The 18,055-nt window shown below is 44.2% G+C and overlaps 1 protein-coding gene across 5 annotated transcripts in view; it reads right to left on the bottom strand.

Moving 5' to 3' along the window:
• Positions 1–221: 221 nt before the first annotated feature.
• Positions 222–18,055, bottom strand: part of sgsm3 (small G protein signaling modulator 3) — a 203,950-nt gene continuing 186,116 nt past the window's right edge. For all 5 annotated transcript variants that reach the window (XM_048617522.1, XM_048617521.1, XM_048617523.1 and 2 more), the window contains 4 exons: positions 17,419–17,504; positions 11,429–11,551; positions 10,517–10,577; positions 222–1,986 (listed from right to left, as the gene is read on the bottom strand). In XM_048617522.1, coding sequence (XP_048473479.1) covers positions 1,903–1,986; positions 10,517–10,577; positions 11,429–11,551; positions 17,419–17,504 — 354 coding nt within the window. In that variant the 3' untranslated portion in view covers positions 222–1,902. The remainder of the gene's footprint in view (positions 1,987–10,516; positions 10,578–11,428; positions 11,552–17,418; positions 17,505–18,055) is intronic.

Raw genomic sequence — 18,055 nt, 5'->3', positions numbered from 1 at the left:
TTGCTGGGCCTGGGTTGGGAAAAGACGCCTTCTGTCGAAGTTGTTTAAAAAAGATAAGAGACCATAATAAATGGAAATTTTTTTTTAAGAAGAAGCATAGGAAAGAAAAGTAAAGCAGAGAAGATGAGCTCTAGGTTCCTGCGCTGAGAAGTCCGCATGTTGTGCTGCTACTCTGCCACTACCTTGGATTTGGGAGCAATAAAAGGCATAGACACCCAACATCAGTAACCCAGTAGTCATTTATTTCTTATTTACAAATAGCTAACATGATAAAAAGTTTATACACACAGACTGGGCAATGATTGAAGAAAAGTCAAGGAAGACAAAGAATAAAGTTAAACTCAATTATCTGGAAATTCAAACTAGGCGAAGGAACGTGGATGATACTGAATCTGCTGAATCCTACAAGACCTGCACTGCATACCAACCCAACAAATGTCTTGTTGCTAGATTCTGAATTGAACCATTTTCATGTGGGAACGAGAGGTTTTGGAATAATACGGGGTTTTCAGGAATCAGTGAAATCCTGGGACAGTTCTCACAAAATTCACTTTATAGTTTTTCCAGCTAATCACAAAGTAATTTCTCATTTAGATTGTTACTGTTTTCACAGTTGTTGAGGTCTTTGCCAATGGTGAGCAGCTTTTACTGGGCAAACAAGGGTGCAAGAGGCCCAGGGGTGGAAATTTCCTGTGTTTGGGGAGATGGATATTTTTTGCATCCCATAAGATTGTTACTCCACCTTTTTGTTGTTTCTCCTTAGTTATGGACTCATTGTACCCTGGGGTTTAGACCATATTCTGGAGCCTGGGTGGGCAATGACGAGCCTGTTGTCCTTTTGTTGTCTGTCAGTGGCAGCATCTCTGCCCCAAGCTGCAGATTAATGGGGATACACTGAACTATCTGGTAAAACCTGCTGATTGCGTCTATCTTTCAGGACACAGGGAGTATCTATTTCCGGACACACACCTTCAGAATGCACAACTAATTGCTTTATTAGAAAAGTTACCCTTCCCATGCTTGAGCAACCAAACTAAAATAGACAGAGAGCAACCCCTATTTTTAAAAGCAAACAGGCATCCAGAAATGGGAAACAATATAGTTATGGCAGCTTTTAACTACCTTAGAATACTTCATTACATTAAAACATTGTTGATTTGATCCCTTGCATCCACTCATAGTTGTGGCTGGCATCAATTGGAACTGAACCACTTCTGACCATTGCAAATGGTCACACACTGTAGGAACATGTAGGACATTGGGGAAGTGCATTCATCATCATTTCTACACACCCAGATCTGTCACTAAGAATGACAGAGTGACATGGGTGTGTCCTTTGTTGTCTCCGGGGCTCAGTATATTTACTGCTCCCCTTGTAATGAACATCAAGAGCTCTACAAGCACAGGCTGGAGGTTTCTGTTCCGAGAGGCACTGCCTTGTGTTTGGTTTATTCATTCCACACTCTGCAAAACATTTGTTTTGAAGCTGTATCAAAGCTCAAACTCTGGCCTTCACAAAAAAATGACTGGAATCAAGGTTGTGATGAGACACTTAAAATACCTTTTCTATAGGGTGGATTCCTTTAGCAGGGGGAGGAGGGAAAGGTTACAGTGCAGGTCAACTCACCAAATGAAATCAGGATAGCAAAGACCCCCAAGCATGTTAATGAGCATTATGAAAGAGCTGTGTGTTTATTTTGGTGTGGAGACAGGGAGGGTGAGGGGTTCGGGGCAATATTTACAGGATTACAATGAAACACTGTTTCACTGTGCTTTGGGTGCAAGGCAGGACTTTGCTAGTACTGATTCTGATTGGGGGATCACTATGTCAACAGGCACCTGCAGTGTCACATGCTCATGGAGATTTGGCGTTGAGTGTTTTGATTGGAGGAGAGGAGGTATTTAACCATCAATGTCCCAGCTGAAGAGATGATGCTTCACCAGCATGTCCTGGACTCCATCTTTCAAAGGCTTCTTCTCTTTGTCCTAACCAGAAAAAAAATTGTTGTGGTCAGATGGTATCACTCAATAAAACATAGCTGGGGGTTTAACCAACTGGCATGTGTTCTCTTATTCAGTGTTCATGGTCTCTTCCCCACTCTTATTGCAACTAAGAAGAAATATAGAGATCATCCTCCCCTGGCCAAAGAAAACTTAACAAGACCATCACTCCCACATACACATTCCACAGGTTCTGAATCCCACCCCACATAAACCTCTCCCCTCAGAAGTACCACCACCCTGTCAAACTTCTGCATGCACAGGAACCTTACTTAGGCCAACACCCTCAGCACCTTACACACAAATCCCAACTTCCCTCACATACAGACCATACCACCCCAAAAACATTGCATCCTTCGCAATTCTGCTCCCTCCCCCAGTGCTTGCCCACACATGCAAACAGAAACATCACCACAACCAGACCCTTCCCCATACCTTTCCACCCCTCCCTCCCATAAATACAGACAGAACCACTTGACTCTGCAAATGGAACACCTCCACAACACATGGAGTGGGCTCCAAAATTTGTGCTTGCACACATGGAGCAGGGGTCAAATGCCACGCACACACTTCAGTGAAATGGGCACTGAATTTCATGTCGGAGTTCAATGTCTAGTGGAGTGGATCACTGTCAGCTTGTAATTTTCATTGGTTCCCTGCAAAGGTATATTGTCATGTAAATAGACCCTGGATCCCCATAGGGATAAAATGTCTGATGGATTGTATACTAGTTTAGAGTAGTGATGTAATGTCCATTGGAATGGATACTGACTTACTGTAAAGAGGTAAGAATATAGGAACTGGAGTAGGCTATTCAGCCCATCAAGATTGCTGTGTTATTTAACATGACTGTGGCTAATCAAACACTTCAGGGCCTTTTGCATACACTATCTCCATAACCCTTTACACCATTGATAATCCAAAATTTGTCAACCTCTGCTTTAAATATACTCAAAGACTGAGCTTCCACAGGCCCCTAGCATTGTATTTTTTTAAAATTTCAATGCGATCACCTCTCATTCTTTGAAACTCTAGAGAATGCAAGTCCAGGTTGCTCAATCTTTCTTCATTGGACAGTCCTACCATTCTACAAACAAGTCTGGTGAAGCTTTGTTGCATTCCCTTTATGGCAATAGGAAAGATGGTAGGAGTAACCTGGCCCACAACTGCCTGAGCACACAACTACCTACCTGCCTTCCCTCACCTTCTCACACCTCGCTCAACCTCTCCTGCTCACACAGCTGTGGGGACTGAGACCCTAGCATCACTCCTCCTGTCTTCTGGCTGCTTCAAACTGGGTCTTCTGGTGCTTAGAATGGGGACTAGCAGTGGCTGCACAACCTAAAAACCACCTGCCCACCGACCAGAGCTCCTGTTGCTGCTGCAACTGCAGCGAGATTTTTGTAACACTCCTCGCCCTCCCCAGCCCAGTGTTTACATAATTTTTATAACCCCTAATAATTTTATAAGAAACCCCAGTCCAGTGGAATATAACCCCCAGTGATTTTAAAACAACTCCCCAAAGCAGTGTTTTTATGAACCCCAGTAATTTTTATAACTCCACCGTCCCCAAGCCCAGTGCTTATATAACCCTCAATAATTTTATAACCCCCCAGTAATTTTATAACACCCTCCCAGTCCAGTGACCCTTTGTTTTATTACCAACACCTGAGAGCGCTGTGTTTTATCAAATACCTCCACCCGGTTTGTGCTTTTTTAATCGCCCCCCAACCCAGTTATCTTCTAACACTCTCCCAGCCCAATAATTCTACAAACTACTCACCTACCAGTTCAGTGATTTAATAAACCCCCCAACCCAATTTAATGCCTTTTGTTAAACATAAATGCCCCCAAACCCCAGCTCAGTGATTTTTACATCACTCCACCCAAGTGATCTTACAAGCCCCCACCCCCAGCCCAGTGATTTCACAATCACAGACTGAGAATGACGAACTCAATGGCAGCGACTGTACTATCCTTCCCTTTCTCTCCCCTTTTTCCCACTCTCCTCACCTCGGATCTTGCACTAACCAAGCGTGAGGTGCTGACAAGCGCCGAACTGTTTGCACTCAACTGCTGGCAATCTAAGGCCAAACAGCAGTGTCCGGTCTCCAGTTGTCTTGGACTCTCCCTCACCACTGGACTAAGACTTTGTGCTGCTAAGCCCATGTGGTAACTGATGTACAGTGGTTTCTCCACATTATAAGAACTCTTGCATAGGCACCTTTCACACCCTCAAGATGAAGTTTGGGACCTGGCACGTCAGGACCCTTATGAACAGTCCCACCAGTGTCGGACTGGAACACCACACTGCCATTATTACTCAGGAACTCAGGCGCTAGGACATTGCCATTGCCACCCTGAGTGAAACCTGGTGGGCAGGAAAAGGACAGTTCAGGGAGCAAGGCGGCGTTGACACCTTTCTCTGGAAAGGCAAGGCCGAAAAAGAGCGCCACATCCAGGGAGTCAGCTTCGCCATCAAAAACAAACTAGTGGACCAACTTAAAGACCCCCCCCTGCAGAACAAGTGAACACTTCATGACATTCTGATTCACCCTTGCTTGGAACCAGTGTATCACAGTATTCAGTGCATATGCACCAACAGTTGATGCAGCAGCTGAGAACAAGGAGCAATTCTACTTGAGGCTGCAGCGGACAAACTAATCCTCCTTGGCGACTTCAACTCTAGAGTTGGCACAAGTGCAGACCTTTGAGGTGATGTAATCGGGGAGGAGGAAAATGGGAAGCAAAACTCCAATGGCACCATTTCTCCTGACCAATGCCACGAACACAACCTCCGCCAAAAGGGCAAATACAAGACAATGTGGCAGCACCCGTGCTCCAAACATTGGCACCTCTTGACAACGTCATCGGCAGAGTGAGGGATTGGAAAGATGTTAAAATCACCCACGACATGACAAGAGCCTTGACTGCTGGATGGACCGTTGCCTGGTCTGAGCCAGGATCAACATAAATATAGCCCCAGCGCAGTGGAGTCAACAGAAGCAGTGCCGCAAAATGTTCAACGGTGAAGCACTGAAAGACCTGGAAAAATAGCCTTGTACAACGAATTCCTCTCTACGAACCTAGTGACTCTTGGCGACACTAAGTTGCAGGATTCCAACAGTCTCTGGTCCACCTCTAACATCACCATCACCAATGCCTGCAAAAACTCGGTCGGTCACTCACTCAACCAGAAATACCAAGACTGGTTTGATGAAAATGATCATGAGATCCAGGAACTAATAAGCCAGAAGTGCATGGTATTTCTGAGTGTAAAACAAAAACCACATTCGGAAGAGAATAAACAGACCTACGGGTGACTGAAAGCAGAGGTCCAAAAACATATCCATGACAGAAAGAACAGGTGGTGGGTGGAGAAAGCTCTGGAGGCCCAATAACCATGACATGCATGGTTTCTTCTGTGCTGTCATGACCATAAATGGACCAAACACCCAAGACCCCACCCCATTGCTGGCCAAGGATGGAGTGACTCTTATCAGATAAAGAAGCATCAAAAAACAGTGTGAGAAGCACTTCAGAGACCTCCTCAACCACAGCTCCATCACTGATCCAAGTGTCCTTGAACCCATCCCACAGCATACTACATGCCATGAGCACAGCAGTATCTCAGCCTTGCACAAAGTAGAGAAGGCTGTCCGCCAGCTTAAGAACGAGGCTGCTCGAGCACATGGTATCCCTGCTGAGGCACTGAAGTGTGGAGGCAAAGAGCTCCTGCTGCAGCTACATGCCCTTGTCTGCCTTATCTGGAAGCATGAGATCATCCTGGGGAGATCTCCGAGATGTCACAGTTGTGAGTATTTTCAAAAATGGGAACTAGTCTGACTGTGGTAACTGCAGAGGAATTTCCCTGCTATCGACCGTTGGAAAAGTCATTGCCAAGGTCCTCCTCAACCGTCTCCTCCCTGTTGTTGAGGAAGTCTTCTTGGAGTCACAGTGTGGCTTTCGGCCATGGAGGGTCAAAATGGACATGATTTTCATCATGTGACAGCTGCAGGAGAAATTCAGAGAAAAGCACCTACCCCATACGTGGCCATCTTTGACCTTACAAAGGCCTTTGGCACCGTCAATCAGGAAGAATTATGGAGCATACTTCTCTGCTTTGGTTGCACCATGAAGTTTGTCACCATCCTGTGCTTGCTCCACAAAGACATGGAAGTCGTGTAATGACAAATGGCTCCACCACCGACCCATTCCCTGTTTGGACCGATCTCAAGTAGGGTTGCGCCATCGTCATCGTCAACACTGTCTTCAATCTGAGATAACAAGGTGTAGAGCTGGATGAACACAGCAGGCCAAGCAGCATCAGAGGAGCAAGAAAGCTGACGTTTCGGGTCTGGACCCTTCTTCAGAAATGGGGGAGGGGAAGGGGATTGGGATTCTGAAATAAATAGAGAGAGGAGGGAGGTGGATGGAAAATGGATAAATGAGCAGATAGGTGGAGAGGAGACAGACAGGTCAAAGAGGCGGGGATGGAGCCAGTAATGGCGAGTGTAGGTGGGGAGTTAGGGAGGGGATAGGTCAGTCCAGGGAGGACGGACAGGTCAAGAGGATGAGGTTAGTGGGTAGGAGGTGGGGGTGGGGCTTGAGGTGGGAGGAGTGGATAGGTGGCAGGAAGGACGGACAGGTAGGGAGGCGGGGACAAGCTGGGCTGGTTTTGGGATGCAGTAGGGGGAGGGGAGATTTTGAAGCTTGTGAAGTCCACATTGATACCATTGGGCTGCGGGGTTCCCAAGCGAAATATGAGGTGCTGTTCTTGCAACCTTCGGGTGACATCGTTGTGGCACTGGAGGAGACCCAGGATGGACATGTCGTCCAAGGAGTGGGAGGGGGAGTTGAAATGGTTCGCAACTGGGAGGTGCAGTCATTTGTCGCAAACTGAGCGTAGATGTTCCACAAAGCGGTCTCCAAACCTCCATTTGGTTTCCCCGATGTAGAGGAGGCCACATTGGGAACAGCGGATACAGTAAACCACATTGGCAGATGTGCAGGTGAACATCTGCTTGATGTGGAAGATCTTCCTGGGGCCTGGGATGGGGGTGAGGGGGGAGGGGTAGGGGGGGGTGTAGCGCTTCCTGCGGTGGCCGGGAGTGGTGGGGCTGGAGGGGAGGGTGGAGCAGACAAGGGAGTCATGGAGAGAGTGGTCCCTCCGGAAGGCAGACAAGGGTGGGGAGGGAAAAATGAATTTGGTGGTGCGGTCAGATTGCAGATGGCGGAAGTGCCGGAGCATGATGCGTCGGATCCGGAGGGGTGGTATGTGAGGATGAGGGGGATTCTGTTTTGGTTGTTATTGCGGGGAGGGGGTGTGAGGGATGAGTTGCGGGAAATGCGGGAGACACAGTCGAGGGCGTTTTCGACCACTGTGGAGGGGAAGTTGCGGTCCTTGAAAAACGAGGACATCTGGGATGTCCGGGAGTGGAATGCCTCATCTCGGGAGCAGATGTGGTGGAGGCGAAGGAATTGGGAATAGGGGATGGCATTTTTGCAGGAAGGTGGGTGAGAGGAGATGTATTCTAGGTAGCTGTGGGAGTCGGTAGGCTTGAAATGCCAGAGATGGAAACAGAGAGGTCCAGGAAGGAGAGAGAGGTATTGGAGATGGTCCAGGTGAACTTAAGGTTGGTGTTAGTGAAGTGGGTGAACTGTTCGAGCTCCTGGTGGGAGCACAAGGCGGCGCCGATATAGTGATAAAGAGATCCAGCATCACCTCCAGTGTGCTAGCAAAACCTTTGGCCACCTGAGGAAAAGGGTGTTCAAGAACAACAACATCAGATCCAACACCAAGATCATGGTTTACATAGCTGTGGTGGTTCCTGCCTTCCTATATGGCACTGAGATGTGGACTGTCTGCAGCAGACACCTCAAGGCACTGGAGCAGTACCACCAATGCTGCCTGCAAAAGATCCTGTGAATCTGCTGGGAAGAATGACACACCAACATCAGTGTCCTCGACCAGGCCAACATCCCCAGCATTGAGGTACTGACTACCCTTGATCAGCTACGATGGGCTAGACACATCATCTGCATGACTGACACAGTCCTGCTTCGAAACGGCACGCGGGACGCAGGTGGACAGGGGAAGCGCTTCAGTGATACCCTCAAGGCCTCACTGGCGAAGTGCAGCATTCCTACAAACACCTGGAAATGACTGGCCCAAGACTGTCCAAAGTGGAGGAGGATTATCTGGGAAGGCGTTGAACACCTCGAGGCTTGCTGTCGGGAAAAAATGGAAGTCAGGAGAAAAAGGCGAAAGGAGCACGCTGCCTCACCAATGCCCCACCCATTCTTTTGCGTGACCACCACCTTCGCCAAGTTTAACAGAGCCTGCGTTGGTCTGTATAGCCAGTGGACTCACCCTGAGAGTGGAAGAGAGTCATCCTTTTCTGTGAGGGACTGCCAATGATGATGATCTATGGCAATAATACCATTCCTGAGATAAAAACTGCACCCAATACTCCAGGTGTGGTCTAACCAAACTCCGATAACAATTGAAGCAAGACTTCACTACTCCAGGTACCTAAATCCTCTTGCAATAAAGGCTAGCATTCCATTAGCCTTCCTAATAGCTTGCTGTACCTGCACGTTAGCTTCAGTGACTTATCAACAAGGACACCTAGGTCCCTTTGTTCACTTTCCAAACTTTTGCCATTGAAGAAATACTCTGTAGATCTGTTTCTCCTACCACAGTGGATTACAAACTCATATTTCTTCACTTGATTTTCCATCTGTCAAAATCTTGCCCATTCACTAAGTCTGTCCAAGTCCTCATAAAACCTCTTACATCTTCCTAATAACAAACATTCCCAATTAGCTTTGTATCATCCCCAAATTTGGAACTATTACCTTTAGTTCTCACCTCTAAACAATTGAGATATATTGTGAACAGCTATGGTCCAAGTACTGATCCTTGCAGTACCGCAACAGTCACAGCCTGTCAATGTGAGAATTACCTATTTAATCCTACTCTCTGTTTTCTGGCTGATAGCTAAATTATTAATCCATGCCAGTACAATATTTCCAATTCTGTGTACTTTAATTTTGCTGCCCAACCTACAGTGGCAAACCTTATCAGAAGCTTTCTGAAAATGTAAATATACTGCATCCATTGAATCTCCTTTCAATTTTGTTCGTAACAGCCTCAAAACAATTTCAAGTTTCTCCAATATGATTCTCCATTTGCAAAATCCATGCTGCCTACACCAACCAGATTATTTTCATCCAACTGTCCATTTATCATGTCCTTATTGAAAGATTCTTGCATTTTCCCTACTATTAGGGACAGCACAGTGGTTAGCAATGCTGCCTCACAGTGCCAGGGTTCAATCCCACCCTTGGGCGACTGTCTGTGTGGAGTTTGCACATTCTCCCCGTGTCTGCGTGGGTTTCCTCCGGGTGCTCCGGTTTCCTCCCACAGTCCAAAGATGTGCAGGTTAGGGTGGATTGGCCATGCTAAATTGCCCGAAGTGTCAGGGATGTATAGATTAGGTGGCTTATAGGGGGATGGTTGTGGGCGGGATGCTCTGAGGTTTGGTGTGGACTGGTTGGGCCAAAGGGCCTGTTTCCACACTGTCGGGATTCTATGATTCTATTAATATCGGGCTGTCAGATTTGTAATTCCCTGTTTTTTCCCTTGCTCCTTTGTTAAATAGTGGGTGACATTTGCAAACATCCAATCTTCAGAAACTAGTCGAGAATCCACAGTGCTATGGAAGATTATTACCAATGCGTCCCTATGGCTACCTCTTTCAACATGCTGGGATGTAGACCATCAAGTCCCAGGGATATATGACCTTCCAAATTCCATCAATTTCACCAGTAGTGGAATCCTACATTGCATTCAGGTAAAGTGCCCTTAATTTTATCTCTTTGGCATCATTCTATATTTGAGACATGCCTGATGCTTCCCTTTGTTTCTCCTATCTTCTTGCCTCACTTGGTAGTCTTCCTGCTACCAGCTCAACTGTCTTCCAAATTGGGTTACCCCACAGGTTCCTATGCCCTTTGACAAGCTAGTTTAAGCAAACCGCAATAGCACTAGCAAATCCTTCCGTGAGGATATCGATCCTAGCCCAGTAAGATGTAATCTGTCCAATTTATACAGAACTGCTCCAGAACTGGTCCCAGTGCCTCAGAACTTGAACGGCTTCCCTCCAACACCAGCTTTCAGCCATGTGTTCAATTAATCAATCCTCCTGTTTTTATGCACATTAACACACGGTGCTGGGAGTAATCTTAAGATTACTGCTTGAGGTCCTGCTTATTAATATCCTTCCTAACTCCCTGAATTCTGCTTTCAGGACCTCATCCCTCTTTCTACCTATGTCATTGTAATGTCCAATGAAGTGGACATTGGCTCAATGTACAGGTGTAATATCCAGTGAAGAGGACTGAGTCCCTTTAGGGGTGTAATGCCTAGTGGAATGGGTACTGGCTTATTGTCTGGGTGCAACCTCCAGGGGACTGAAACATGGCACCTTCATCATGGTTTGTTCTTTACCTCTTTCCTGATGGGCAGTTCCCAATCCTGAGAAAGGCTGAATGCAAACCTGGATAAAACCCTGGAACAGAGAATGAGAAAACTCATTTTCCACAGTCACTATACTGTAGAATAAGAGATATGCTGTTTGTGACATTAGTAAGCACTAAAACATTGAAGAGAATGAAATCACTGTGAAAGTGTAATTCTCTTCATTAATCAAGTTCTGTAATCTCAGGGGTCACTCACCAGATGTTTTCCTGATATGTTCCAACACCTATGTCACAAATATTCACTGTACAGGCCCATGGATGAACTCTGCTGTAAAGTCAGCAACAGATAGAGGGGAATTTTCTTTATTTGTACATGGGACGTGGGTATTGCTAGATTAGCATTTATTGTCCATTCTTAATTGCCCAGAGGACAGATAAGAGTCAACCACATTGTTGTGGGTCTAGAGCCACACATAGGCCAGACAGGGTAAGGTCAGTAGATATCCTTCCTGAAAGAACAAATTTTTATTTTATTCCAGATTTTTGCTGAATTCAAATTCTACCATTTGCCATGGTGGGATTCAAGCCCACATTCCCAGAACATTAGCCTGGGCTTCTGGATTATGTCGGGTGACATTTTCACTACATCACAGCCTCCCCATTTGACTGGTACAGGTGACAAGTGTCAAGCATTATCCCCTCCTGGATGAGGTGGGAAGAATGGCAGAAAGGCATCTTTTGTGAAGTGGAATGGGGGATACATTGATGGTGGGTGTCATTACAAGCCTCCAGGAACAAAGCAAGGCATTAGCATGGACACCTGTAGAAATGCATTCCTGAAGGAGCTATAATACGACAAAAGAAAAAGACAGTTGAAAGGAGTGATCGGCAATACAGGCTCTACTCCTGCACAGCAAAATCATTCACAACAATTTCTCACCTCAATTCACACTTGATTTGAACCCAGCCAGGACTACGGAGGAATGACCATGGCTGATACCATTTCTCCACTGTCTGTATACTTGAACAGAGAACTTCCAGCCATAGTGGCAGAACCTGCTCACTATAAGAAGCATCGAAGAATAGTATTCGTGAAAAGGACAATGCAATCCAAAACAATGATAACACACATTACTATCATCACAACCCTAACAGCAATGAATAAAAGGAACACACCGAGCACTTCAGGCATAGAGGGCAGCAATGAGAAGCAATTTAGGAGGATTCTGGGAGAAGTCGGCTTGCTCACTATGACTGAGAAGGGAATTGTGGAAGAATCTTTGGAGGAGTCCTTGTTACATTACGAGTTAAAAAATGATGTGCTGTGGAGTAGGCTGCTGATTGCTGAGTATTAATCAGGTGACTTTTCTGCCCTCACATTCAATTTTCATAGACTTACAGTTTTAGAATAGTGGGAATTTGATTGTAGTGCAGGTAGAGTACCCGATCATATATTTAGTAAGCCTCTTGGTTGGTAAGCAATAATTGCATATTTAAGTAACTAGATAAGACTTATTCATTTATTTACTTATTTATTTTCTAATCTAGTAGTCACTGGATGGTTAGAAATGGAAACTCGTTGGGTGGTATGTTTCTCGTGCAAGATGTGGGAAATCAGGGACAGGTCGAATGGCCGCGTGGATTGGTTGGAACAGCAGTTGTACACATCTGCACGCATGCAGCTGTTGGAAAGCATCGCAGATAGAAATTTCAGGGATGTGGTCACAACCAAAATTGAGGCAGATAGATGGGTGACTGCCAGTAGGGGCAGGCAGTCAGTGTAGGAGACCCCTGTATCAATCCCCCTCTGAAACATGTGCACCATTTTGGTTACTGCTTTGGTGTGGGGAGGGGGGGAGGATTTGGCTGGAAAATCAGGGGATGACAATAGCAATAACCAAAACGGTGGCACCACAGCTGGTTCTGTTGCACAGCAGGGAGGGTTAAAGTGCAGGTGAGCAGCTATAGTCAGGGCACAAGTATGCATTTCTGTGCTTGCAAGTGAGATTCCAGCCTGGTGTGCTGCCTCCCTGGTGTCACAGTTAAGGATGTCCCGAGCAGGTAAAGGACGTTCTGAAAGAGGAGGGTGAACAGCCAGAGTTGTGGTCCATTTTGGAACTAACAACAGGCAGGATGAGTGGTCTCTGTAAGCAATAAGCAAAGATAAGATACTATAATTTTGGATTTAAGTAAGGCAAACTTTAATGAGATGAGGCTGAGATTGTCCACAGTAAACCAGGAAGCTCTGCTAATAGGTAAAACAACTGAGGAAGAGAGGAGTGTGTTCAAGGAAACATTTATTGCTATTCAGAAGCAGTTTATACCCATGAAAAGGAAAAGCTTCACCTCTCAAAAAAAAAGCCACGGTTATCTAAGGAGATAAAGATCAGGATAAAAATTAAAGAAAGGGCTTATTAAAATGCAAAGAACAATGCAGATCCCACAGAATGGGAAAAATACAAAGACCAACAAATGGCCACAAAGCACCTTAAAAGTGTGGTAAAAGGAATAATGAAAGGAAACATGCAAGGAACATAAAAGACAATAAGAAGAGATTTTACAGTTATTTAAAGGGGAAGTGGCTGGTTAAGAGTACTATTGGGCCAATGAAAGCTGAAAGTGGGGTATTGTCAGTGACCATGGGGAAATGGCAGACATACTGAACAATTATTTTGCTTCAGTATTCACAGCAGAAAGGGAGGATAGCTTGCCAGAAGTCCCAAATAAATTAACAGAGGATCAGGGACAACGTCTAAGTAAAATTAGCTGAAGTAAATCATCAATAATGAGGAAATTAATGGAACTAAAGAGTGACAAATTCCCAGGACCTGATGGTTTCCATCCTTGGGTGCTAAAAGTGGTAGGACAGCACATTGCCGACGTCCTAGCCATAATTGTTCCAAGTTTCCTGTTTTCAGGAGTTGTACCTCTGGATTAGAAACCAGTTGTATCTCTGGATTGCTCATGTCACTCTGCTTTTTCAGAAAGGTAATAGAGGGAAACAAGGAAATTACAGACCAGTTAATCTAACATCTGTGGTGGGGATATTGTTAGAGTCTATAATCAAGGATAGGGTAACCAATCATCTTGAAAGATTTCAGTCAATCAGGGAGATTCAGCATGAACTCATGAAGGGTCATACCTGACACACCTCAGAGTTTTCTGAAGAGGGTCAAAGGTGGTGGGCAGTGTTTTCTGAAGGGGGTCAGAGGTGGTGGGCAAAGTTAAGTCCATGGTTTATATGGACCTCCTTAAGCTTTTGATTGTGCCCCAGACAAAAAGCTGGTGGAAAAGCTAGGTAGAAGCCCATGGACTTGAGGGCAAATTACCGACATGGATCGGAAACTGGTTGAATGGCAGATAACAGTAAGTTGAAATAATGGGTAAGTAGTCAAATTGGCAGGATGTGACTTGTGTTATCTGCAAGGATTTGTGTTGGAGCCTCAATTGTTCACAATATTCATTCATGTCTTACATGAGTGGCATCAAAAATTAAAAATGCAAATTTGCTGACAACTCAAAATTAGGTAGATTAGTTAACGGACAAGGCTGTGCCAGATGGATTTTAATATAATCATATGTGAGATTATTGATTTTAAACTGAAAAAGAATAGATTAGGATTTTTTTTAGAAGGCATAATGTTAAATACAGTGAATGTCTATTGAGATTTGGGATTCAGGTGCACAGCTCTTTAAAATGCCACAAGTGGGTGTAAAAAATAGTCAAGAAGGCTAATCGGAATGCTGGACTTCATATCTTAAGAGAATGGGGATCCAGATATTATGCTTCAGTTATACAAAACCCTAGTTAGACTGTACTTACAGTACTGAGCGTAGATCTGGGCACCATACCTTAGGAAGGATGTTTTAGTCCTGGAGCAAGTTCAATGCAGGTTAATGGGGATGATACCTGGACTTCAGAGGTGAAGTTATGAGGAGGAATTAGACAAATTAGGCCTTCACTCTCTAGAACAGAAGGGTAAGGGGCGATGTAATTAAGGCCTTCAGGATATTAGGAGGGAAAAACAGGGTAGATAAAGATAAACTAATTCCAAAAGTTGAGGATTCTAGAACCAGGGGCATAGTCTAAGAATTAGGGCCAGGCCAATCAGGAGAGACGTTAGAAAGCACTTCTACATGCAAAGAGTAGTGAAGATTTGAAACTCTCTTCTTCAAATGATGGTCAATGTTAATTCAAATGTTAAGTTTAAATCTGAGATAGATTTTATTAAGCAAGGGTATCTAGGGACATGGGTTCAACGCAGGCATGTGGAATTAGGCATAGATCAGCCATGATCTGACTGAATGCCAGAGCAGTCTCGAAGATCTGAATGGTGTACTCCAATTCCCATGATCCTCTGACAGAGTCAGGGTGCTGCACACAGCAGTAGTACTCTGAAAGAACACAGGAAGGCAGGGGTGGTAAAATGGAAACTGAGTCCCAAGATTGGAGCATTAACCCAAGATTAACCTTTAGATAACAGATGCAGGACATGAAAGAAGGGCCATCTCCAAATATCCCTCTCTTGTACATTTTTTAAAAAGCTACAAAACAATATAACTAGCAGTAACTGACAGGCAGAATAAACAATAACACTCAACGATGGGGCAGGTTTAGGGGCAGGGTTATTACTGTCACTGCAGTTAACAGGGCAGATGCAAACTGACCACAAGACATTAGAGCAAAAGTAAGCCATTCAGCCCATTGATCCTGCTGTGTTTTTTAATGAAATCATGCCTGATCTGATAATCCACTTAACCTGCCTTTTCCCCAGGATCCTTAATTCTGTTGCAGATTAGAAATTTGTCCATCTCAGCCTTGAGTATACTTTGTGACCCAGCCTTTATGGTGAATAATTCCAGATTCACCACTATCTAAGAATAAATTCTTCCTCATTTCTGTTTTAAATAAGCAACGACTTATTATGAGATTATGCCTTCTGATCCTGGATTTTTCCATAAAGGGGAACAAGATTTATGCACCTACCCGGTGAGTCTCTTAAGAATCTTGCATTTTTAAATAAGGTTGCCTCTCATTCTCCTAAATTCCAATGAGTGTTATGACAAAAACAAAATCAAGTTTGAAGCACCACTGCGGTACTGAGGGAGTGCTGCACTGTCAGAAGTACTGGACACCCAGTTAAAACGTTAAAAGGGCAGCACAGTAGCTCAGTAGTTAGCACTGCTGCCACACAGAGCCAGAGAGCTGGGTTCAATCCCAGCCTCAGGCGACTGTCTGTGTGGAGTTTGCACATTCTCCCTGTGTCCGCATGGGTTAGGTGGATTAGTCATGGAAAATGCAGGGTTACAGGGACAGGGTGGGGGGAGGAGATGAGTCCGGGTGGGATGCTTTCCTGAGAGTCGGCGTGGACTTGTTGGGCCAAATGGCCTGTTTCCACACTGTAGGAACTCAATAAAACTGAGGCCCCATTTGCTTGTGCAGGTGTATGTGAAACATCCTACGCCACTATTGATCTTGGCTACTATTTAATCCTTAATCAATACCAGTAAAAATATATTACAGAATCACTGAATCCCTACAGTGCAAAAGAGGCCATTCAGCTCATTGAGTCTCTATCAACACTCTGAAGAGCATCCAATCGAGACCCTCACGCTATCCTTGTAACCCTGCATTTACTATGGCTAATCCCATTAACCTGCACATCCCTGGACACTAATGGGCAATTTAGCATGGTCAGTCTACTGAAACTGCACATCTTTGAATGGTAGGAGGAAACTGCAGCTCCCAGCAGAAACACATGCAGACGTGGGGAAAATGTGCAAACTCCACATTGACAATCACCCAAGGCTAGAATTGAACCTGGGTCTCTGGTGCTGTGAGGCAGCAGTGATAACCAGCTTTCATCACAATGCTGTTTCTGAAATCTTATAATCTGCAAACTGGCCATTGTGTTTCAGAAAGGATACTGCAGATGACAAGCCTTTTTCAGTATGATAGGAGGCTACAGCAATATCTATACAAAATGCAATGTACACATAAGCAGCCTCAGTACAGTAATTACATTTCCAAAAAAACCCACTGGGCAAATCCATGAAGCATTATGATTTTTCTTTAACTTTACATACAGACACTGGCCTATTACTATTCTGTTGCAATTAAGACACAGAACTTTGTGATAATTATATACATATTGCTGACAATTCCAAACTAAATTATCCACTGTGTATGAACTAAAATTGATATTAACCAGCTAATTGGTACAAACTGTAGCAATTAAGGAGTCTTCCAGGTTGTACAGGTCCACCATCCTTTATGCTTATAATATTTTTCTTTAAAAACAATTTCATGTGTTACTGTAAATAAATAATTTCCTAAATTACACCAGTAAATAAATAATTTCCGAAATTACACCAGTAAATAAATTTCAAAAATGTTGGCTGAGTGATAATGTTCTCTCAGTGACGATTATTTGCATCTAATTGACCTCAGACTCTTCCTGATTATAACCTGTTGCCTTAAATAGGTGGTGCAATTTTGACATATTGTTACCTCAGCAGCAGAATATAATATTCATCCTTGTCACATAAGGAATCTTCAGATTTAATGACAGCGACTAAATATGCTAGTGGAGTATGCCACACTAGGATTTAAAAATGAGATCAGGCGAACAGCAATTCCATTTTCTGATTCATTTCCTACAATCAAATTTTCCTCATCTCCCTAAATATTTTTTCCAATTCAACTGTTTCTTGCATCCTGTTTATAGGATCTGGTTCATTGATCTTCTTTGATAATTTATATTTCAAAATATATTTGCCCTAACTTTCTTTCTGAGTCTGAATATCTCATTTAGGTTGGAACGCCAAGCCTATACACCTAACCCTGATCCACACACTGACCATCATTTGTTCCCTAATTGGACTCAAAGGCCTAGCATTTAAAGGCAAGGATTGAAGATAATCACTTACTTTAGTCCCACACACACCAGTGACCGAAATTTTACATCCATCTGTGCATGTGCAGCATCATGACTCATGTTCACTGACTGGACAGCCTGAAAGAAGAGAAACAAAGTTTAGTATAAATACAAGCTGTTGGAGATACTGAGAAAGTCTGGCAGCATCTGTGAAGAAGACTGTATAAGGTTTTAGGAACATAGGAACGGGAGTATGCCTTTCAGCCCCTTCAGCCTGTTCCATTATTCAGTAAGATCATTGCTGATCTGTGGCCTAAATCCATATACCTGCCTTTGGCTCATATCCCTTAATATCTTTGCTTAACATTTAAAATTAACAACTGATCTAGCATCAACTGCCATTTGTGGAAGAGAGTTCCAAACCTCTACTACTCTTTGTGTGCAATGGTGCTTCCTAACATCTCTCCTGAATGGGATGGCCATAATTTTAAAACTATGCCCCCTCAATGACCTTTCTGAATTTAATATGCTTGCAATCTGTGGCATAGCTCCATCAGGTTGACACCTCAATTCAATACAACACAACACAATACAGCACATGAATAGGTCCTTTGGCCTATCAAGCCTTCACCAACTCCTAATCCATATTTTGACCTGCTACTTATTGCTCTTGTGTGGTTTCTCTCCCT

The sequence above is a fragment of the Rhincodon typus genome, chromosome 37 (genome assembly GCF_021869965.1).
Source record: "Rhincodon typus isolate 14 chromosome 37, sRhiTyp1.1, whole genome shotgun sequence".
NCBI lineage: Eukaryota > Metazoa > Chordata > Chondrichthyes > Orectolobiformes > Rhincodontidae > Rhincodon > Rhincodon typus.
This window is presented reverse-complemented; position numbering and strand designations above follow the sequence as displayed.